Raw genomic sequence first — 24,218 nt, 5'->3', positions numbered from 1 at the left:
TTACGTTTTCTTTCACCGCTCCAAAGACTGCATTAGCCAGGAAAAAGTTCCACAGGCCCAAACTGGCGCCGTTGCAGTTCCCCCGGGACATAGGCCTCGGCCAACAACTTTAGCAATCGTAGGCAGGAAGCGGACTTCGATGCTAGCACACCTGTGAAAGTCTCAGTAAATCCGTTACGTTTTCTTTCACCGCTCCAAAGACTGCATTAGCCAGGAAAAAGTTCCACAGGCCCAACCTGGCGCCGTTGCAGTTCCCCCGGGACATAGGCCTCGGCCAACAGCTTCAGCAATCGTAGGCAGGAAGTACACCTGTGAAGGTCTCATTAATGCAGGTATGCTCCTCTCCTTTGGCCCAAACGAGTTTCTCAGATAACTGTGGTAACATGAGAGAAAATACATGATGCGCAATGCTGACCCCCTGACCCCAAGCAGGAGGAGGAGGTGGCCTCACAAGGCCAAGAAACCATGACCAGGACCCGCTGTAGCCTGTGCTGAAAGGATGTGAGCGGGCCCTTGGCCAGGCTCAGTCCCAGCAAACACCTTGTGTGGCCCAAGGTGCTGCGAGTGACATAGCAATGGGGAATCTATGTGTCCACACACTACTTATTCTGTTTGGGTGTCGGATACCTTATCCGCAATGCAAGGGGTAAACCATCTGCACTCTGCACCCTACCCGAGTCTGTCAGTCTTTTGAGGACAGACAGGTAAAACACCTCTATGGGAAGTCTGTGTGCACCCACAGCATGGGTGGGCCCAAGGAACTTAAAGACAGTACATATAAAGAAATCAGAGTGCCCAAACATGGCAGACTTTCACTGCGCCCAGGACATAGGCCTCTGCACAAACCCTCATCAATCGCGGGCATAGAGCTGACTCCGATGCTAGCGTAGCTGTGAACGTCTCATTAGTGCTGTATCGCTCCTCTTGTTTGTCCCAATGCAGTACCCCGGATAGCTGTGGTAACGTGAGAGAAAATGCATGTTGTCTTCGGCCAACACTCCATGCCCTAGTCAGTCTGTTTTTTTTTTAAAGTGCCAGGCAGGTACAACTCCGCTGTGGGAAGTCTGTGTGCACCCACAGCATGGGTGGGTCCCAGGAGCCCAGAGAAGGTACATAAAGAAATCCCATTGCAGTGCCCCGGATAGCTGTGGTAACGTGAGAGAAAATACATGTTGGCTTCGGACCACACTCCATGTCCTAGTCAGTGAGTGTTTTTTGGGGGCCTGATAGGTAGAACACCGCGATGGGAAAACTTAGTGCACCCATAGTATGCACAGACACCTGTAATATTCCTGTAGCAAAGGTATAAGCTGACCCCAGTAACAGTTATGTTGCAGAAGTCTAGGGAGACCCCAGAAACATTTCAGTAGTAACAGTATAGACAGACCCCAGTAACATTTATGTAGTAACAGTATTGGCAGACCCCAGTAACATTTGTGTAGCAGCAGTATATGCAGACCCCTGTAACATTTGTGTAGCAGCAGTAGAGGCAGACCCCTGTAACATTTTTGCAGCTGAAGTATAGGCAGACCCCTGTAACATTAATGCAGTTATGCTCCTCTCCTTTGGCCCAAACAAGTTTCTCAGATAACTGTGGTAACACAAAAGAAAATACATGATGGCATTGCTGATCACCTGACCCCAAGCAGGAGGAGGAGGTGGCCTTACAAGGCCAAGAAACCATGACCAGGACCCGCTGTAGCCTGTGTTGAAAGGATGTGAGCGGGCCCTTGGCCAGGCTCGGTCCCAGCAAATACCTTGTGATGCCCAAGGTGCTGCGACTGACATAGCAATGGGCAGTCCACGTGCCCACACAGTATTCATTCTGTCTAGGTGTCGGATAGCTCTAGCGACACCGCAAGGGGAAAGGCATCTGCACTATGCACCCTACCCAAGTCAGTCAGTCACTTTGTGCAGGACAGGGAAATCACCGCTATGAGAAGTCTGTGTGCACCCACAGCGTAGGTGAGTTGAAGGAACCCAAAGACAGCATTAAATATGAAAGAATCAGACTGCCCAAACATGGCAGACTTAAAGTGCACCGAGGCCATAGGCCTCTGTCCACACCCTTAGCAATCGCGGGCATAGAGCGGACTCCGATGCTAGTACAGCAGTGAACATCTCATTAATGCAGTTACGCTCCTCTTCTTTGGCCCAAACGAGTTTCTCAGATAACTGTGGTAACACGAGAGAAAATTCATGATGCGCATTGCTGATCACCTGACCCCAAGCAGGAGGAGGAGGTGGCCTTACAAGGCCAAGAAACCATGACCAGGACCCGCTGTAGCCTGTGTGGGAAGGATGTGAGCGGGCCCTTGGCCAGGCTCGGTCCCAGCAAACACCTTGTGAGACCCAAGGTGCCGCGACTGACATAGCAATGGGACGTCCATGTGCCCACACAGTATTCATTCTGTCTAGGTGTCAGATAGCTCTATCTACACCACAAGGGGAAAGCCATCTGCACTATGCACACTACCCAAGTCAGTCAGTGACTTTGTGCCGGACAGGTAAATCACTGCTATGGGAAGTCTTTGTGCACCCACAGCGTAGGCGAGCCGAAGGAACCCAAAGACAGTAATAAACATGAAGAAATGATAGTCCCTAAACATGCTAGACTTTCACTGTGCCGAGTACATAGGCCTCTGCACACACCCATAGCAATTGTGGGCATAGAGCAGACTCCGATGCTAGTACAACTGTGAAGGTCTCATCAATGCAGTAACGCTCCTCTTCTTTGGCCCAAACCAGTGTGTCAAATAACTGTGGTAACACGGGAGAAAATACATGATGCCCAGTGCTGATCCCCTGACCCCAAACAGGAGGAGGAGGTGGCATTACAAGCCCAAGACACCATGACCAGGACCCGCTATCGTCTGTGTGGGAAGGACGTTAGCGGGTCCAGGGTCAGGCTCGGTTCCAAGCCTCCACCTTTGTGACCCAAGGTGCCCTGAGTTACATAGCAACGGGAAATCCATGTGTCGCAACATAGACAGCTCACCACTGGAAGGGGCAGTCTTTGATTTCCTTGGCCTAGCCTATGCTGTAAGTGCACAAAGATGGTATTACACAGGAAGAAATCGGAGTGCCCAACCATGGGAGAGTTTCGCCCCGCCAAGCAACTTGGCCTCGCCAGCAATTCTGGCCTAGTCAGTCACTGTATTATTTGTGCCAGATAAGTAAAACACCGCGATGGGAAGACTTAGTGCACCCATAGTATAGACAGACCGCTGTAACATTCCTGTAGCAAAGGTATAAACAGACCCCAGGAACATTTCTGTAGCAGCAGTATAGGCAGACCCCTGAAACATTTTTGTAGCTGCAGTATAGGCAGACCCCAGTACCATTTCTGTAGTGGAAGTATAGGCAGACCCCAGGAACATTTCTGTAGCAGCAGCATACGCAGACCCCTGTAACATTTCTGTAGCAGCAGTATCAGCAGACCCCTGTAACATTTATGTAGCAGAAGCATATGCAGACCCAATTACCATTTTTGTAGTAGCAGTATAGGCTGTGAGGAGGGAGGAGCAGCAGCCAGAGGATTCAGAGTTTCAGCAGTGGACTGCGTAGAAGACTGGGTGCCTGATACATTGCTGGATGCATGTTCTGCCATCCACGACAGGACCTGCTCACACTGCTCTGTTTGCAATAAAGGTCTAGCACGTGGACGCATAAATTGTGATATGAAGCTGGGGACCCCAGAAACTTGCCTCTCTCCTAATCCCGCAGCAGCCGGCTGGGATACACCTGGACCATGAACTCGGCCTGTGCCCACACCCTCACTTGGAACTCCTCATCCCCACTGCGTCCACATCCTCGACCCCTACCCCTACCCCTACCCCTCAGCATGGTGGATTACGAATAGAGCAGACACAGACCGCTGTAAATAATTATGGAATTATATGCGTACACTTTCACGCAGAGAGCGGAATTGTAACGCTAACTTCAGGCAGAAAAAAATGGAAGGAAGTCCGCAAACAGGCCTAGCAATGCAATAGTGATGCACCAAAACTCCCACCAGGCACCCAGTAAAATGTAGACGGTCAGAGGTAGCCCAACGAAGGAGCTTTTTGGGGTTTTTTTGAAAAAGAAGACAGGCTATATACTGTGTATATCACTTTCCCTCTATAAGTACCTGTGTTGGCCGTACGCTGAGCGTCAAATTTACTGCAGACACAGGCCGGTGTAAATAATCTTGGAATTATGTGCGTAGACTTTGTCGCTGAGAGCGTTATAATAGTAAGGCAAACTCCAGGCAGAAAAAAATAGTCAGGAAGGCCGCAAACAGGCCTAACTGTGCAATAGCGATGGACTTAAACTCCCACCAGACACCCAGTAAAATTTAAACGGTGAAAGGTAGCCCAACCAAGGAGCTTTTTGTTTTTTTTAGGCAAAGAATGCAGGCTATATACTGTGTATATCACTATCCCTCTATAAGTGGCTGCGTTGGCCATACGCTGTGCATCTCTAATTCACTGCAGACACAGGTCGGTGTAAATAATCTTGGAATTATGTGTGTAGACTTTGTCGCTGATAGCAGTATAGTAAGGCAAACTCCAGGCAGAAAAAAATAGTCAGGAAGGCCGCAAACAGGCCTAGGTGCAATAGTGATGGACTACTACTCCCATCAGACACCCAGTAAAATTTAAACAGTCAAAGGTAGCCCAACTGAGGAGCTTTTTGTTTTTTTTGGTAAAAGAATACAAGCTATATAGTGTGTATATCACTTTCCCTCTATCAGTCGCTGTGGCTGTATGCTGTGCATCTCTAATTCACTGCAGACACAGGCTGGTGTAAATAATCTTGGAATTATGTGCATAGACTTTGTCGCTGAGAGCAGTATAGTAAGGCAAACTCCAGGCAGAAAAAAATAGTCAGGAAGGCCGCAAACAGACCTAAGTGCAATAGTGATGGACTACAAATCCCATCAGACAACCTGTAAAATACTCTTAGCCGTAAGAAGGAGCTTTTATTTAAAAAAGATTTTGAGAAAGAATACCGGCTATATAGTGTGTATATGACTTTCCCTCTATCAGGGGCTGTTGCCATACGCTGTGTGTGAAGTTGACGGCAGACACAGAGCGGTGTAAAAAATTTTGGAATTATTGGCGTACAGTTGGAGGCTGACAGCGGTTATGTAACACTAACTGCAGCCAGAAAAAAATTATATGGAAGGCTGCATACAGGCCTAGCTGTGCAATAGTGATGGACTACAACTCCCATCAGACAACCTGTAAAATGCACACGGTCACAGGTAGCCCTAAGAAGGACCGTTGGGGTTCTTGTACACAGGATCCTACACTACCACTCTCCCTATCTCAGCAGCGCTGTCCCTATACTATGTTGTTCAGACTGCAGCCTGAGAACGCTATAGCTGTAATGGGGCTGCACGCCTGATATACAAAAAAAAAAAAAATTGCAAAACTGCTGCCAGCAGCCACAGCAGTAATGCACACAGTCAGATGTGGCCCTAAGAAGGACCGTTGGGGTTCTTGTACACAGGATCCTACACTAACACTTTCCCTATAGCAGCAGCAGCACTGTCCCTGATCTCTCCCAGTGTGTGACTGTGGCGAGCCGCGGGCGGCCCCACTTTAAATACTTGGGGGTCACTTGATCTCGCCAGCCACTCACTGCAGAGGGGTGGGATAGGGCTGAAACGTCACAGGAGGAAGTTGTAATGCCTTCCCTGCGTGTCTATTGGCCAGAAAATGGCGCAAAACTTTCAGGGAAGGAAATGGAATTGACTCGAACATCGCGTGGTGCTCGCCTCGAATAACGAGCATCTCGAGTACCCTAATACTCGAACGAGCATCAAGCTCGGACGAGTACGCTCGCTCATCTCTAATATTATACTCTTAAAAACTATATCTACTATAATTCTACTTTTTTTTAAAACTGCCCTTTATTTATCATATATATGAGACCATTTGATGGATGCCTCCTGCTCATAGATGTAGGTTTTTTTTTTTATGTATTTTTATTTGATCTTATCTGCATTTAATATGAGACACATGTTTATAGTCTGATTTTAGTTTATTTTTTATAGTAACTTCATAGTCGTATTTTTATATATAATAATATAAATTTGATTTTTATGATGAAGTAAATACATGATTTTATTAGATTATTTTAGCTAGCTAGTCCTGCCATGGGAAAACAGCCAGGCTTGTAATATGGACTATGGACTATTCAGCATGTTCATTTCCTTTTTGTATAATAGGATTTGAATCCTTCCCAATAAGTAGAAGATTGAATGATTGATTTTTTTCTCATTTATTTGTTTCTATTCTCCATTCCGTCCTACATTCCTTTTTAATTATCTAATGTATATTTTATACAAGGAAATTGTACCTTAATATTTATATTTGTATAAAGCCTCCTCCCATTTTGTCTTTGTTGTATTGGCAGTGTGCAGATAAAGTTAAAGCGAGCCATTTTGGATACAGTTGGAGTTTGCTTGTAATGCTAAGATTGTATGATAGTGAAAAACATCTGGAACACCCCCATAACTGGCTGTGTGCACTATTTTTTTTCCTTTGTGCTAGAAGGCACATTTCAAAAAGTTCCAGTTTTCCAAACCTATTTTCATTCAGTTTAACAATATGTGGCATTTTATTTAATCATATACATTATTTCAAAATGCTCCAGTACAATGTTATTATATTTTAGCCTCCTTTAGTCCCTTCATAAAAATGCTTATAAGGAGGAATTGCATAAAGATTAGAGATGAGCGAACGCGTTCGTCCGAGCTTGATATTCGTGCGAATATTAGGGTGTTCGGGATGTTCATTATTCGTAACGAACACCATGCGGTGTTCTGGTTACTTTCACTTCCTTCCCTGAGACGTTAGCGCGCTTTTCTGGCCAATTGAAAGACAGGGAAGGCATTACAACTTCCCCCTGCAACGTTTAAGCCCTATACCACCCCCCTGCTGTGAGTGGCTGGCGAGATCAGGTGTTCGCCTAATATAAAAGTCGGCCCCTCCCGCGGCTCGCCTCAGATGCCTGGTGAGTTAGATGAGGGACAGTGCTGTTTATACCGGAGCTGCTGTAGGCAAAGAATTGGTAGTTAGTGTAGGCTTCAAGACCCCCCCAAAGGTCCTTATTAGGGCCACTGATAGCTGTGTGTTGGCTGCTGTTAGCAGTGGCATTTTTTTTTTCTCAAAATCGGCTCTGCAGAGCGTTGCACCTGGCATTAGGGACAGAAGTGCTGCATAGGCAGGGAGAGTGTTAGGAGTGAGTGTAGCCTTCAAGAACCTCAACGGTCCTTTCTAGGGCCATATTTATCCGTGTGCAGTACTGTCCAGGCTGCTGTTAGCTGTGCTGCATTTTTTTTGGGCTTATCAAAATCGCCTCTGCAGAGCATTCCACCCTCCATTGATACTGCAGGGAAAGAATTGTATAGGCAGGGCCACAACACAGTTATTATTCATAGAATATACGCAGTGCTGCCTTTTGGTGGAAAAACAAGTGAAAACAAATCTATTTGTCCAGCCTCTGTCCGTCCTTACGGGCGGTGGACACGTGTGAGCTGCGTGAAAAACATTGCTAAATCATACGCACCCAGCTACGCTTTACTGCTGGCTTCGCCATTTGCTTTCCTTAATTGGGAAAAAAAATACCTGCTCTGCCAGAGTTATAATAACTCTGCTACCCTCACGTTCTGTGACACATTAGCAGGGACACAGCACAGTTATTAAACTTCTCATGTTCATTGAATATACGCAGTGCTGCCTTTTGGTGGAAAAACAAGTGAAAACAAATCTATTTGTCCAGCCTCTGTCCGTCCTTACGGGCGGTGGACACGTGTGAGCTGCGTGAAAAACATTGCTAAATCATACGCACCCAGCTACGCTTTACTGCTGGCTTCGCCATTTGCTTTCCTTAATTGGGAAAAAAAATACCTGCTCTGCCAGAGTTATAATAACTCTGCTACCCTCACGTTCTGTGACACATTAGCAGGGACACAGCACAGTTATTAAACTTCTCATGTTCATTGAATATACGCAGTGCTGCCTTTTGGTGGAAAAACAAGTGAAAACAAATCTATTTGTCCAGCCTCTGTCCGTCCTTACGGGCGGTGGACACGTGTGAGCTGCGTGAAAAACATTGCTAAATCATACGCACCCAGCTACGCTTTACTGCTGGCTTCGCCATTTGCTTTCCTTAATTGGGGAAAAAAATACCTGCTCTGCCAGAGTTATAATAACTCTGCTACCCTCACGTTCTGTGACACATTAGCAGGGACACAGCACAGTTATTAAACTTCTCATGTTCATTGAATATACGCAGTGCTGCCTTTTGGTGGAAAAACAAGTGAAAACAAATCTATTTGTCCAGCCTCTGTCCGTCCTTACGGGCGGTGGACACGTGTGAGCTGCGTGAAAAACATTGCTAAATCATACGCACCCAGCTACGCTTTACTGCTGGCTTCGCCATTTGCTTTCCTTAATTGGGGAAAAAAATACCTGCTCTGCCAGAGTTATAATAACTCTGCTACCCTCACGTTCTGTGACACATTAGCAGGGACACAGCACAGTTATTAAACTTCTCATGTTCATTGAATATACGCAGTGCTGCCTTTTGGTGGAAAAACAAGTGAAAACAAATCTATTTGTCCAGCCTCTGTCCGTCCTTACGGGCGGTGGACACGTGTGAGCTGCGTGAAAAACATTGCTAAATCATACGCACCCAGCTACGCTTTACTGCTGGCTTCGCCATTTGCTTTCCTTAATTGGGGAAAAAAATACCTGCTCTGCCAGAGTTATAATAACTCTGCTACCCTCACGTTCTGTGACACATTAGCAGGGACACAGCACAGTTATTAAACTTAGATTATTCATTCACTAGAGGCAGTGGGGCCTTTCGTTTTCCAAAAAGGGAAAAAATTATATTTGGCCTGCAGTCTTGCGCCAATTTATTTCCTGCCTGTGAAATCAAATCACTGGTAATACAGCATGCTGAGGGGTAGGGGTAGGCCTAGAGGACGTGGACGCGGCCGAGGACGCGGAGGGCCAAGTCAGGGTGTGGGCACAGCCCGAGCTCCTGATCCCGGTGTGTCGCAGCCGACTGCTGCGCGATTAGGAGAGAGGCACGTTTCTGGCGTCCCCACATTCATCGCCCAATTAATGGGTCCATGCGGGAGACGGTTATTAGAAAATGAGCAGTGTGAGCAGGTCCTGTCCTGGATGGCAGAAAGTGCTTCGAGCAACCTATCGTCTACCCGCAGTTCTGCGCCGTCCACTGCTGCCAATCCGAATCCTCTGTCTGCTGCTCCTCCTTCCTCCCAGCCTCCTCACTCCACTACAATAACACCTGCTCAGGAGCGGGAACACTCCCAGGAACTGTTCTCGGGCCCCTGCTTAGATTGGGCAGCAGCGGTTCCTCTCCCACCAGAGGAGTTTATCGTCACTGATGCCCAACCATTCGAAAGTTCCCGGGGTCCGAGGGAAGAGGCTGGGGACTTCCGCCAACTGTCTCAACAACTTTCTGTGGGTGAGGAGGACGATGACGATCAGACACAGTTGTCTTGCAGTGAGGTAGTAGTAAGGGCAGTAAGTCCGAGGGAGCAGCGCACAGAGGATTCGGAGGAAGAGCAGCAGGACGATGAGGTGACTGACCCCACCTGGTGTGCAACGCTTACTCAGGAGGACAGGTCTTCAGAGGGGGAGTCAAGGGCATCAGCAGGGCAGGTTGCAAGAGGCAGTGCGGTGGCCAGGGGTAGAGGCAAGGCCAGACCGAATAATCCACCAAGTGTTTCCCAAAGCGTCCCCTCGCGCCATGCCACCCTGCAGAGGCCGAGGTGCTCTAAGGTCTGGCAGTTTTTCACAGAGACGCCTGACGACCGACGAACAGTGGTGTGCAACCTTTGTTGCGCAAAGCTCAGCCGGGGAGCCAACACCAACAGCCTCACCACCACCACCATGCGCAGACATATGATGGCCAAGCACCCCACAAGGTGGGACGAAGGCCGTTCACCGCCTCCGGTTTGCACCCCTGCCTCTCCCCCTGTGCCCCAACCTGCCACTGAGATGCAACCCCCCTCTCAGGACACAGGCACTACCGCCTCATGGCCTGCACCCACACCCTCATCTCCGCTGTCCTCGGCCCCATCCAGCAGTGTAGTTCAGCGCACCGTTCAGCCGTCGCTTGCGCAAGTGTTCGAGCGCAAGCGCAAGTACGCCGCCACGCACCCGCACGCTCAAACGTTAACCGTCCGCATAGCAAAATTCATCAGCCTTGAGATGCTGCCGTATAGGGTTGTGGAAACTGAGTCCTTCAAAAGTATCATGGAGGCGGCGGCCCCGCGCTACTCAGTTCCCAGTCGCCACTACTTTTCCCGATGTGCCGTCCCAGCCCTGCACGACCACGTCTCCCGCAACATTGTGCGCGCCCTCACCAACGCGGTTACTGCCACGGTCCACTTAACTACGGACACGTGGACAAGCACAGGCGGGCAGGGCCACTACATCTCCCTGACGGCACATTGGGTGAATTTAGTGGAGGCTGGGACAGAGTCAGAGCCTGGGACCGCTCACGTCCTACCCACCCCCAGAATTGCGGGCCCCAGCTCGGTGCTGGTATCTGCGGAGGTGTATGCTTCCTCCACTAAAGCACCCTCCTCCTCCTCCTCCTCCTCTGTCTCGCAATCAAGATGTGTTAGCAGCAGCATGTCGCCAGCAGTCGGTGTCGCGCGGTGTGGCAGCACAGCGGTGGGCAAGCGTCAGCAGGCCGTGCTGAAACTACTCAGCTTAGGCGATAAGAGGCACACGGCCCACGAACTGCTGCAGGGTCTGACAGAGCAGACCGACCGCTGGCTTGCGCCGCTGAGCCTCCAACCGGGCATGGTCGTGTGTGACAACGGGCGTAACCTGGTGGCGGCTCTGCAGCTTGGCAGCCTCACGCACGTGCCATGCCTGGCCCACGTCTTTAATTTGGTGGTTCAGCGGTTTCTGAAAAGCTACCCACGCTTGTCAGACCTGCTCGTAAAGGCGCGCCGGCTCTGCGCACATTTCCGCAAGTCCCACACGGACGCTGCCACCCTGCGCACCCTGCAACATCACTTTAAGCTGCCAGTGCACCGACTGCTGTGCGACGTGCCCACACGGTGGAACTCTACGCTCCACATGTTGGCCAGGCTCTATGAACAACGTAGAGCTATAGTCGAATACCAACTCCAACATGGGCGGCGCAGTGGGAGTCAGCCTCCTCAATTCCTTTCAGAAGAGTGGGCCTGGTTGGCAGACATCTGCCATGTCCTTGGTAATTTTGAGGAGTCTACCCAGGTGGTGAGTGGCGATGCTACAATCATTAGCGTCACCATTCCTCTGCTATGCATCTTGAGAAATTCCCTGCAAACCATAAAGGCAGCTGCTTTGCGCTCGGAAACGGGGGCGGGGGAAGACAGTATGCCGCTGGATAGTCAGGGCACCCTCCTGTCTATTTCTCAGCGCGTACAGGAGGAGGAGGAGGAGGAGCATGAGGAGGATGAGGAGGAGGGGGAAGAGACAGCTTGGGCCGCTGCTGACGGTACACCGGCTGATTGCCTGTCATCCTTTCAGCGTGTATGGCCTGAGGAGGAGGAGGAGGAGGAGGAGGAGGATCCTGAAAGTGATCTTCCTAGTGAAGACAGCCATGTGTTGCGTACAGGTACCCTGGCACACATGGCTGACTTCATGTTAGGATGCCTTTCTCGTGACCCTCGCGTTGCACGCATTCTGGCCACTACGGATTACTGGGTGTACACACTGCTCGATCCACGGTATAAGGAGAACCTGCCCACTCTGATTCCCGAAGAGGAAAGGGGTTCGAGAGTGTTGCTATACCACAGGACCCTTGCGGACAAGCTGATGGTAAAATTCCCAGCCGACAGCGCTAGTGGCAGAAGGCGCAGTACCGAGGGCAAGGTAGCAGGGGATGTGCGTAGATCGAGCAGCATGTACATCCCAGGCAGTGCAACAGTCTTTAAGGGCCTGGCCAGCTTTATGGCTCCCCACCAAGACTGTGTCACCGCTCCCCAGTCACGGCTGAGTCGGCGGGAGCACTGTAAAAGGATGGTGAGGGAGTACGTAGCGGATCGCACGACCATCCTTGGTGACGCCTCTGCCCCCTACAACTACTGGGTGTCGAAGCTGGACATGTGGCCTGAACTAGCGCTGTATGCCCTGGAGGTGCTTGCTTGTCCTGCGGCTAGCGTGTTGTCGGAGAGGGTGTTTAGTGCGGCTGGGGGAATCATCACAGATAAGCGTAGCCGCTTGTCAACCGACAGTGCCGACAGGCTAACACTCATCAAGATGAACAAAGGCTGGATTTCCCCAGACTTCTGTTCTCCACCAGCGGACAGCAGCGATACGTAAGCAATACGTAGGCTGCACCCGCGGATGGAAGCTACGTTCTCTCTCACCATCCAAAACGGGGACATTTCTGCTTCATCAATCTGTGTCTAATATTCCTCCTGCTCCTCCTCCTGAAACCTCACGTAATCACGCTGAACGGGCAATTTTTCTTAGGGCCACAAGGCTCACTCAAATAATTTTTCAGAACAATTTTTATAAGTTTCAATGCGCTTAAAAGCATTGGAACTTTAACTTGAACCAATTTTTCGTTACACTGGGCTGCCTCCAGGCCTAGTTACCACTTAAGCCACATTAACCAAAGCGATTAATGGGTTTCACCTGCCCTCTTGGCTGGCCATGGCCAATTTTTGGGATGTACATTTGTACTGTTGATACAGCAATTTTTGTGGGCCCTCGCCTACAGTGTAATCAAATTAATTTCTAGGCCACCTGCATTACAGCTGACGTTACCTCAGCTGTGTTGGGCAATGCAATGGGATATTTTTATGTACCGCCGGTGGGTTCCAGGGAGCCACCCATGCTGTAGGTGCACACTGAGTTTTTAATACATCTGTACACTTCTAAAGAACCCGTCTGACTGGGGCATGCAGTGTGGGCCGAAGCCCACCTGTATTACGCACGACATTACTACCTCAGCTGTGTTGGGCAATGCAATGGGATATTTCTATGTACCGCCGGTGGCTTCCTGGCACCCACCCAGGCAGTGGGTCCACAGGGAGTTTAACCTACATGTGTCCACTTGTAAAGAACCCCAGTCTGACTGGGGCATGCAGTGTGGGCCGAAGCCCACCTGCATTAAGCACGACATTACTACCTCAGCTGTGTTGGGCAATGCAATGGGATATTTTTGTGTACCGCCGGTGGGTTCCAGGGAGCCACCCATGCTGTAGGTGCACACTGAGTTTTTAATACATCTGTACACTTCTAAAGAACCCGTCTGACTGGGGCATGCAGTGTGGGCCGAAGCCCACCTGTATTACGCACGACATTACTACCTCAGCTGTGTTGGGCAATGCAATGGGATATTTCTATGTACCGCCGGTGGCTTCCTGGCACCCACCCAGGCAGTGGGTCCACAGGGAGTTTAACCTACATGTGTCCACTTGTAAAGAACCCCAGTCTGACTGGGGCATGCAGTGTGGGCCGAAGCCCACCTGCATTAAGCACGACATTACTACCTCAGCTGTGTTGGGCAATGCAATGGGATATTTCTGTGTACCGCCGGTGGGTTCCAGGGAGCCACCCATGCTGTGGGTCGACAGGGACTTCACAATAGGGAGTTGTACCTGCCTGTGTCTATGAATTAAAAAGCCCGGTCTGACTGGGGCATGCAGACACCTTGACAGAATGAATAGTGTGTGGCACATAGGTTCCCCATTGCTATGCCCACGTGTGCAGCTCCTGATGGCGGTGGCACAGGATTCTATTTCTCATTGCTTCTGTACAGCATTGTGGGCTATCGCTCCGCCACTTTTAAAGAGGGTCGCTGCCTAGCCGTGCCAACCTCTGCAGTGTGTGCCTGCGGTCCCTCGTCATGGCAGACGCAATTCTAAATAGACATGAGCGTGGTGTGGCATGAGGGCAGCTGAAGGCTGCCCAGGGACACTTTGGTGTGCGCTGTGGGGGGGGAGGGGGGGCGGTTGGGCAGCATGTAACCCAGGAGAAGTGTCAGTGGAGTGTCATGCAGGCAGTGATTGTGCTTTGTTGGAGGTAGTGTGGTGCTTAGCAAAGGTATGCCATGCTAATGAGGGCTTTTCAGAAGTAAAAGTTGTTGGGAGGGGCGGGGGGCCACTCTTGCCGGTATTGTGGCTTAATAGTGGGACCTGTGAACTTGAGATGCAGCCCAACACGTAGCCCCTCGCCTGCCCTATCCGTCACTGTGTCATTCCCATCACTTTCCTGAATTGCCCAGATTTTCACACATGAAAACCTTAGCGAGCATCGGCGAAATACAAAAATGTTCTGGTCGCCCATTGACTTCAATGGGGTTCGTTGTTCGAAACGAACCCTCGAGCATCACGGGAAGTTCGTTCCGAATAACGAACACCCGAACATTTTGGTGTTCGCTCATCTCTAATAAAGATGATATGGATATAAAGCCATAGGTTTCATATACATAATAACTATGCCTAAATCTATTAACCCCTTGAGTGGTGGGTTTCTTACCACCCTGTCAGACCCACCAGGGCAGGTTTTTTAAATGGTTTAATCATTTAATTTCAACTAATTTTGCAGTAGCGTTCCAAGAGCCATAACTTTTTCATTTTTCCATTGACAGCCATATAAGGGCTTGTTTTTTGCGGGACAAGTTGTACTTTTTGATGGCATCATTTTTGGGTATATATAATGTATTGCATAACTTTTATTAAAAAATTTGTAGGGAGTTTGGGGAAAAAAAAGAAATCCTGCCATTTGTTTTTTGTATTTCATTTTTACGGCGTTCAGCATGCAGAATAAATAGTGTGATAACATTCTCTGAGTCAGCACGATTCCAGTGATACCAAGTTTATACAGTTTGTTTTATGTTTTGCTATTTTTGTACATTTAAAACAATTTTTTTTTTTTAAAGTTTGCTTTTGTGTCGCCACATTCCAAGAGACATATTAATTTTATTTTTCCATTGCCAGAGCTCTAGAAGGGCCTGTTTTTTGCGGGATGAACTCCAGTCTTCATTTATCTACTTTTTTGGAACATGTAAAATTTTGATCGCTTTTTATTGCATTTTTTCTAGTGGCAAGAATAACAAAATCAGTAATTCTGGCATGTTTTTTATTTTTATTTTTCACTGCATTCTCTGAGCAGTATAAATAATGTATTAAAGTAATTCTACAGGATGGTAAGATTATGCCAATACCAAATTGTAATAGTTTTTTTCTCTTTTTCCCGCCTTTTTCACACTTAAAAAAAAAAGTAATAAAAGTGTAAATCACCCCCCTTTTGCCATATCTATAATAAAAATCTAAATCATAAAATAAAAATACATATTTGGTATCGCCGCGTCCGTAAAAGTCCGATCTATCAAAGTAGTGCATTGTTTACCCCGCATGGTGAACGTAGTCCGAAAAAAAAATAAAGAACGCCACAAATGCACATTTTCAGTCACCCTGTCTCCCAGAAAAAATGCAATAAAAAGCGATCAAAAAGTCGTACGTATTCCTAATTAGTACTAATGAAAACTACAGTACATCTTGCAAGAAATGAGCCCTTGTTTAAGTACGTCGATGGAAAAATAAAAAAGTTATTGCGTGCAGAAGATGCGGCAGAAAATAATTTTAAAAAATTAAATATCTTTGAAAAAAATTATGCAAGTTTGGTATCTTAGTAATTGTACTGACGCATAGAATAAAGTTATCATGTCATTTTTTTTTTTTTCAAATCAAATTTTATTTAAGATTTTTCGATACATACAAGGAAAGTTACTTGTCATATAGACATCAACCTATACACAGGTATCTACTGCCCTGACTAGATAATTCACAACAAACGCGTATTACACCAATTCAGGGTACTGCAGCCGCAGTATATCCACCCCCCGAATGGACCTATTGGCCCCGGGGTACGTGCTTGTAATTCCGTACCTGTATAACAACTTGTGGGGGAAGTCGGGGGCGGTAGAGAGGGGTGGGGTGAGGGTATGGGGGGGTATAGGATAGCACATTGACTACTGGGCTAGTATGTCTAGGAGCCTCAAATCACGCCAGGGGTGCCATGTTGTAATGAATTTCTCTTGTGTATTATTTTGCCAGCTAGCGAGCTCTTCTAAGTTATAAATCCAATCCACCTTCTCCTTCCAATGTGAGAGAAGGGGAGGAGACTCTTCCCTCCAATGCAACGGAATCAGAGCTTTAGCTGCGTTGATTAGTTGAGCTACCAATCTGTCTCTCAACGGATGGAACGTTTGGGACGGTCTCCATAGAAAGATCATCTCTGGTGTTAAAGCAAAGTTCTGTTTTATCTTACCCAGCACCACACCCACTCCTCTCCAGAAGGTCTCAAGTTTCCCGCATGACACCAATATATGCAGATAGGAGCCAGTCTCCACTCCACATCTCCAACATCTGTCATGTGGTGCCAACTTGTATGCATGCAACCATTGTGGGGTTTTATACCATCGTACCAATAATTTATAGTGAGATTCCTGGGCGAGGATGCATGGAGAGAGGCCATACGCGGAGGCCAGGATTGACTTAGTGTCCACTGATGTCAGCTGGATACTCAATTCCCTTTCCCAGGAGGTCAAGAATGCGGGCTTATTTATCACCTGTGGAACTATAAATTGACCTCTAAGCCGCGAAATTCTACGCGCCCTGGGGTCAGGGTCCATTAACCCCTTGAGTGGCAGGTTTCCTACCACCCTGTCGTGCCCACCAGGGCAGGTTTTTTAAAATGGTCTAATCATTGAATTTCAACTAATTTTGCAGTTGCGTCTCAAGAGCCATAACTTTTTCATTTTTCCATTGACATGGCCATATGAGGGCTTGTTTTTTGCGGGACAAGTTGTGATTTTTTAAACAGGGGGGAGGAAAAAAAGAAATGGGGAAAAAAGAAAAAAAGGGGCCATGTCATTAAGGGGTTAAATAATGTATTAACTTCCTTCTCTGGGTCATTACGATGCATGGATACCACATGTGTGATTGTATTTTTGATTTTTTACAAAGTAAAGGGAGACAAGTGTTTTTATTATTTTTTTAATAATTTTTTTACTTTTTTTTTTTTTTTTGTCCCTTTAGGGGACTTCCACAGGGACCCATCAGGACCCCTAATCACATTCCGGGGGTCCGATGGTGACAGCCCTTTACATGCTGCAGTGACAGCCCTTTACATGCTGCAGTCACATAGACTGCAGCATGTAAAGGGTTAACACAGCAGAGATCAGAGGTTTTCTCTGATCTCTGCTGTAAGAGCTAGTACCTAGCTGTCCTCTGACAGCTAACAACCAGCTCTCCCTGTCACAGAGATTATCGGCTTGCTTCTGACAAGCCGATGGTCTCTATGGCAACCTGTAAACAAAGCAGGAGATTGCCGGCATATCGGCAATATCTTCTGCTGGTTTTTCAAAGCCCTTGCTTTGTTCTCTGTGGGTCTGTGCAGACAGAGCACACTGTCACAGCTTGTGGCATTGTGCTCTGCAGCTCCCATAGTGATACATAGCCCGGAAATCTTCCGGGCTATGTTGCTATGGGCAGTGGAGCTCTTCCCTGAAATTTTCCGGGCGTGCCACTCAAGGGGTTAAGGAGCGTTCGAATGGCATTTTGGGCCTGGTGGATCTACTTGTACCAAGGAAATCCTCAAGGACTTTTATCACCGAGGCTCTCACCAGGAATGAAGGGCACCAGTCCGGCAGAAGTGTTTGAATGATCTCTGCTGCCGGCTTATGAGCCATCCTTTGGAGATCCCCCACCGTAAAACGATTACATTTTTTCCAAATAGAGGAAGAAACCGGATCTCCTTGCAGAGTCAGATATCTAGGTAATAAATTTAACGGGGCCACCGGAGATGGTCTCGGAGTCAAACTCTCCCTTAGTTTATCTACCACTTCACATAGGCCCTTCAGCAGTAGGGAAAAATCTTTTGCACGATATCTTTTCCTCTCCGAGAACCACAAGTCACCTAGTGAACCGCTCTTAGAGTGGTCCAGTGCTAATGTTGGGAGGAGCTTGTCTCCTAAGGGGTGTGTCAAATCCATCCAGTAATTTAACTGGGCCGCCCGGTAATAATCTACAATATTAGGTAGACCTATACCTCCTTCCGATTTCCTCCTGATCATTAGACTGTATGCTAGTCTAGGTCTTCTTTGCCTCCACACGTAGGCTGCAAATAACGTACGGAGCGTCTTGAAAAAGCTCGGGGGAAGATATATTGGCAACATCCTGATCTTGTAGAGGATGATCGGTAATATATAGGATTTAAGTATATTGCGTCTCCCGAACCAGGAGATGCTTGGCAAATCGTAGTCCTTAACCAGTTTTTTCACCTTATCCAGTAGTGGGGCAAAATTAGTTGCAAATAAATCATCTAAATTTTGGGGGATTTTAACCCCCAGGTAGTCCAGAGCTGTTTCCGACCATGCGAACAGTGAAGAGCTAGAGAGCCTTTTGCCAAGTGCAGGCGGGATAGAAACGATCAAGACCGTGGACTTGTCGAAATTAATTTTGAAATTTGAAATCTCGCCGTATGCTTTCAGAATTTCGACAAGTCTACAAAGTCCTTCCTCCGGGTTGGTTATAATGAAGACAATGTCGTCCGCGAAGGCCGCGGTGGATATGGAGGTATCACCCACAGTTAAACCCGCTATACCTGGGTCTTGTCTGATCTGCGTCAGTAGGGGCTCCAGGGCCAAGACGAATAAGGAGGGAGAGAGGGGGCACCCCTGACGAGTGTCATTCTTAATTTCGAAGGGGGGTGACAAAATGTCGTTCACCCTAATCCTGGCGTGAGGGGCGTCATAAAGGGAAAAGATCGCTGATACGAAGCTGACTGGGATATTATAATTAAGAAGGGTACTTTTCATATACTGCCAGTCCACCCGATCAAACGCCTTTTCCGCGTCGGTTCCAACAAATGCTAAGGGGATCTTGTTTAAGCGCGCTATGCGTGAAGCATGCAATAGTCTTCTACAGTTGTCCTTTCCCTCCCTTCTCCTCACGAACCCCGCCTGCTCCTCATTAATGAGGTCTGGTATGTATCTGCCAAGCCTCTTGGCCAGGAGTTTAGCCCAGAGTTTAACATCCAAGTTAATAAGGGAAATAGGTCTGTAGCTGCTACAGAGGGCCTCATCTTTTTTATCTTTGGGAATAAGCGTAATATGCGCCTCTTGTGTCTGTCTGGGAAGTGGGGCACCCTCAAACAGGGAATTAAATAGGTCTGTAATTCTGGGTATCAGGATGTCTTGGAAGGTTTTATAGTACGGCATGGAGAGGCCATCTGGGCCCGGGCTTTTGTTCGGGGGGGGGAGAAGTTATTATTTCTTTGATTTCGTTTTGTGTAACCGCAACTAATAAAGAATTCGCGTCTTCTTCACTTAGTCTCGGAAGGGGGATCTTTTTGAGAAAAGCATCAATCCTGGATTTGGCTAATAACGCCTCCTCAAGGGAAGGTTGGTTGTGTAGGTTGTAGAGGCCTTCATAATATTGTTGGAACTCCTTAGCAATAACATTAGTGTCTGAAGATACTTTGCCCGTTTTTGTTTTGATCGCGGTAATTGTGTTTCTAATCCTTGCTTTTTTGATTAAGGAAGTTGTTAGTTTGCTTCCCTTATTACCTTGGATGTAAAATATGTGCTTCCAGAACAAATGTTTCTTATTAAACTTGGCGTTGAGGCAGAGCAACAGCTCCTTTCTTATTTCCGTCAACTTGCCTAGCTCGGTCTCTGATTGGGAAAGTTTAACTCTTTGTTCTAGCCTGGCAATTTGATTTAGTTTGTCATCAATTTCCTTTTGGGATTTCTTCTTGGCCCTGGAGCCCATTGCAATCAGTAAGTCTCTAACATAGGCCTTGTGTGCCTCCCAAACCGTGGGTTTGCTCACTTCCCCACCTGCATTTAACTGAAAAAACTCCTCTATTTGAGCTGAGAGTGTGGTTACATTTTCTATTGAATCGAACAATGAAGCGTTCAATCTCCAGCGCCACTCTCTGGGAGATTGTCTGAAGGGGTGTAGTACCGCATGGACTGAAGCGTGGTCGGAAACAGTCTTCACATCTATGTGAGTCCCCTGAAGAGCCTTTAAGAGCCCCGGGGAGACTAGGATATAGTCCAACCTTTGATGTGTTCGGTGGACCTGTGAAAAGAAGGTATAGTCCCTGTCTGCTGGGTGGAACAGGCGCCATACATCCACCAGGCCCAACTCCTGTAAACTTTTATTGAGTTTCCACAATCTCTTTTGAGGTATTTGAGATCTACCAGTGGACGCATCTAAAAGGGGATTAAGGGTTAGGTTCAAATCCCTGCCCAGGATAACCTGTCCCACAGCAAAATTCTTTAGTATCTCTATACTATCAGCCATGGAACTTGATCAGAGTTGGGTGCATACAAGTTAGCAATGGTGATCTGTGTATTGTCCAACTTCCCCTTCAGGAGCAGAACTCTTCCCTCACCATCTGTATACTGCGAGTCGCGGGTAAAGTTAATAGATTTGTGGAGAAGAGTTGAGACTCCCCTGGAGGCGGAGGTCGCGTGCGTGCTGTGAAAGTGTTGTGAAAATCGCTTACCAGGCAGGGAGAAACACCTGATCCCCTTATAATGGGTTTCCTGTAGGAGTAGGATTTTCGTCCCATACTTCTTGATCAGACAGGCGGTGTTGTGGCGTTTCTCTGGCGTGTTGAGGCCCCGGACATTAAAAGACGTAACCTTAATCTCGTTCATTGGGTCACGATGCGGAGACACAAGAGAAACAATAAGTAACAAATAACCAGAGCGTTCACTTGAGGTAAACAATTACCCGAGTCAATGTGCTTGGGAATAGGGTAGGGTGGGGGAGGGGGAGAAGGGCAGGAAAAATTGGGGGGAAGTTGAGAGCACCATTAGGTGCTTCTTGAGAGAACCACCGGGGTAGCCCCTCAAGAAATGTAATTTAAAACGTTTCAAACTTCACACTAAGTAGAGGACGGCCTGCTTCCAAATTTGAAGCACAGTACTCAGTTAACTATATAACCAAGTCAGCCTGACCTGACAGGCACGGTCGCGGACCTCTGGAAATTACTGGTGATAATCCAGGAGATAACAAATAAAGTTACACATTATAACAACTATGGGGGAATGATTGTTTAAAGCAGATGAGGCATATTTAAAACAACATTATATGCAAAAGGAGGAAAAAGAAGAAGAGAGAAAGTCAGGAGGAGGAGTGGCAGACAGGTCAGTATGTCTGGCCCTACAAGCGCGGCAGGCCACGCTGCAGTGAGTCCTGCGTCCTTACTCCCAATTCTCCCGCTGCTGCCAACAATAACCTTTAAACCGGAATGAACAGCAAGCCGCAACCAAGGGCTAAGGGGGTTGGCGTGATCCGTGACTCACGCCAGACAAGTGGACTTATCAGGCTCGCTCCAGCCGGTCTTTCAGGTGTCCATCGCTGCCGTTTCTTCCCTGGGCTTCTTTTTCTTCCCCTTTGGGGACTTATGGTTGGTAACCGGTTGCCAGCTCCCTGCTTCTGCTAAGGTAGGGAGTCGCATTTGATCGGGCAGTGGGAGCCAGCTGGGTATTTCGATGGGTTCCATGTCCAGAAGTTGCCAACAAGGTAGCAAATCGTCTGGAGATCTTATATTTAGCCTGCGGCCCTTGTGGGTCAGCCCCAGGCCGAAGGGGAACAGCCAAGCATATCTGATCCCCCTGTTCCTCAGGACTTCTAGGAGAGGGCGCATCATCCTGCGCTTAGCCAGGGTAGTTGGAGACAAATCCTGGAAGATGAGTAAAGAAGCGTCCCCATAACGAATGTCCTTTGCTTGCCTCGTTGCTTTCAATATTTCCAGTGTATCTGGAAATGCTAGTATTTTACATATGTCTCTCGGTGGGTCTGAAGGGGGTTTGAGCGCCCTGTGTACTCTTTCAATGCAAATGGAGGCAGCTCTCTCCTCTCCCACAAGCTGGCAGAACACTTCTTTGGTGACTTTATGTAGGCACTCTGCAGCCCAGGACTCAGGCAGTCCTTTAATGCGGACATTATTACGCCTGTTCCTATTTTCAATGTCCTCTTGCATCAAGAGGACTTTGTTAATTTGAGATCTGTGTTCTTTTAAGGTGTCTTCTACCCCATGTGAGTGAGAGATGATAGCAGCTGCAGTGGACTCCAACTCTTTCACCCTGCATCCCAGCTGCCTCAGATCCTCTTTGATGTCAGCCAGATCTGCCTCAACTGGGTGCAGTGCCTGTGAAAGGAGCTCCCTCATGAAGCTCCTCGATACATTTCCCCCCCTCCTCTTCATCAGAAGAGTCCCCATCTTCTCTCTCCTTACTGTTACTGCAAGCTCTTGCTGCTGCCGGCGCCATCTTGGAGGGAGCGAGGGGAGAGCGGGTGCTCCGGTCCTTTAGGTACCGCTGCATGTCCGCTTGTCCCTTCTGTGCTTTGGGGGTACTCTGGACTTCTCCCCCTCTTTCCCTGCTGATTTTCCCCATCAAAAGCCTCCTGGAGCGGCTGTTAGAGGTCCCCGCGGGTGCCAATGAGACGGAGCTCCGGGCTTAGCACTCCATCTTCTTCAGCGGTCAGGCTCCGCCCCCCGTTATCATGTCATTTTTGTTGCAGTTTGTGCGCCGTAGAAACAAAACGCACTGAAAGATGGCGGAATGTCATTTCTTTTTTCATTTTACTCTACTTAGAATTTTGTAAAAGTTTTTCAGTACATTATATGGTACATTGAAAAATACAACTTATCCCGCAAAAAACAAGCCCTCATACAGCGACGTCGATGAATAAATAAAGGAGCTATGATTTTTTAAACGGGGGGAGGAAAAAAAGAAATGGGGAAAAAAGAAGAAAAGGGCCGTGTCATTAAGGGGTTAAATAATGTACTAACTTCCTTCTCTGGGTCATTACGATGCAGGGATACCACATGTGTAATTTTATTTTTAATTTTTTACAAAGTAAAGGGAGACAAGTGTTTTTATTTTGATTTTTAAATAATTTTTAAACTTTTTTATCTTTGTCCCTGTAGGGGACTTCCACAGAGACCCATCAGAACCCCCTGATCACATTCCGGGGGTCCAATGGTGACAGCCCTTTACATGCTGCAGTCACATAGACTGCAGCATTTAAAAGGTTTACACAGCAGAGATCGGATTCTCTGATCTCTGCTGTAAGAGCTGGTGCCTGGCTGTCCACTGACAGCCAAGCACCAGCTCTCCCTGCCACAGAGACCATAGGCTGGCTTCTGACAAGCCGATGGTCTCTATGGCAACCTGTAAACAAAGCAGTGCAGGACTTTGAATTTAATAGCGGGAGATTGCCGGCAGATCGGCAATATCTTCTTGCTTCTGTTTTTTAAAGTCCTACACTGGTTCTGTGTGGGACTGTGCAGGCAGAGCACACTGCCACTGCTTATGGCAGTGTGCTCTGCAGCTCCCATAGTGAAACATAGCCCAGAACTCTTTTGGGCTATATCACTATTGGCAGTGGAGCTCGTCCTGAAAAATTTCCGGGCGTGCCACTCAAGGGGTTTTCCGGATGTGAATCAATGATTGTGTGGAATATAACAGTAGATTGGCAAAGTTCCTTAGCCCCGGACCCACACTGGTCAGCTGTTCTTTGGGCTGGTGTGTTCGTGTACTCAGCTGATTTCTATAGTAGACAGACCACTCATTTCCTGCTGCAGTGGTTAGGCTTGGCATTACAAGGAAAGTTTCTAGTCACATCAGTGAGAACTTTGCTGTAATACCACATCTGGCCACTATAGTGGGAAAGGAGCTGTTTGCTTCCTGCAGAAATCAGCTCAGTACACAAGCACACCGGCCTGGGAAACAGTTGATTGGTGAGGGTCCCCAATAGCAGACCCTTGGTGATCTATAATTGAAGGCCTATCCTAAGGATAGGTTATCAGTAGTTTATAAATGGACAACCTCTTTTAGGAGTTAAGATATATTTTTTATTTCTTGATGTCCCATTTAAAAATATCTGAAACTTTCAACATTACTCCTTGTATGTGTTACAACAGACATTTCAATAGAAATTATGTGCACTTTAATCAGATGTCTGCTACTTTATACAAGAGTTATGAAATGAGTTATAATCGGAAATGTTATGTTAGGTATGGACTCATGCGGTGGAGCTCGTGTTGTAAAGTGGCTTGGTTCATCCGGAGGACTTCCCCCTAATGAGACTACATTTGCCTCAATACTGCAGAAACAAGGCTATTCTACTGGAATTATAGGTAATG

At 47.6% G+C, this 24,218-nt stretch overlaps 1 protein-coding gene across 7 annotated transcripts in view; it reads left to right on the top strand.

Annotated features, from left to right (window-relative positions):
* The window catches only part of LOC136625585 (arylsulfatase H-like), a 381,691-nt gene that overhangs the window by 321,598 nt on the left and 35,875 nt on the right, over nucleotides 1-24,218 (top strand). For all 7 annotated transcript variants that reach the window (XM_066599908.1, XM_066599906.1, XM_066599903.1 and 4 more), the window contains one exon: nucleotides 24,090-24,212. In XM_066599908.1, the coding sequence (XP_066456005.1) occupies nucleotides 24,090-24,212 (123 nt within the window). The remainder of the gene's footprint in view (nucleotides 1-24,089; nucleotides 24,213-24,218) is intronic.

The sequence above is a fragment of the Eleutherodactylus coqui genome, chromosome 4 (assembly GCF_035609145.1).
Source record: "Eleutherodactylus coqui strain aEleCoq1 chromosome 4, aEleCoq1.hap1, whole genome shotgun sequence".
Lineage (NCBI taxonomy): Eukaryota > Metazoa > Chordata > Amphibia > Anura > Eleutherodactylidae > Eleutherodactylus > Eleutherodactylus coqui.
Note: the sequence above shows the minus strand (reverse complement) of the source record. Positions and strands in the feature narration are given on the sequence as shown.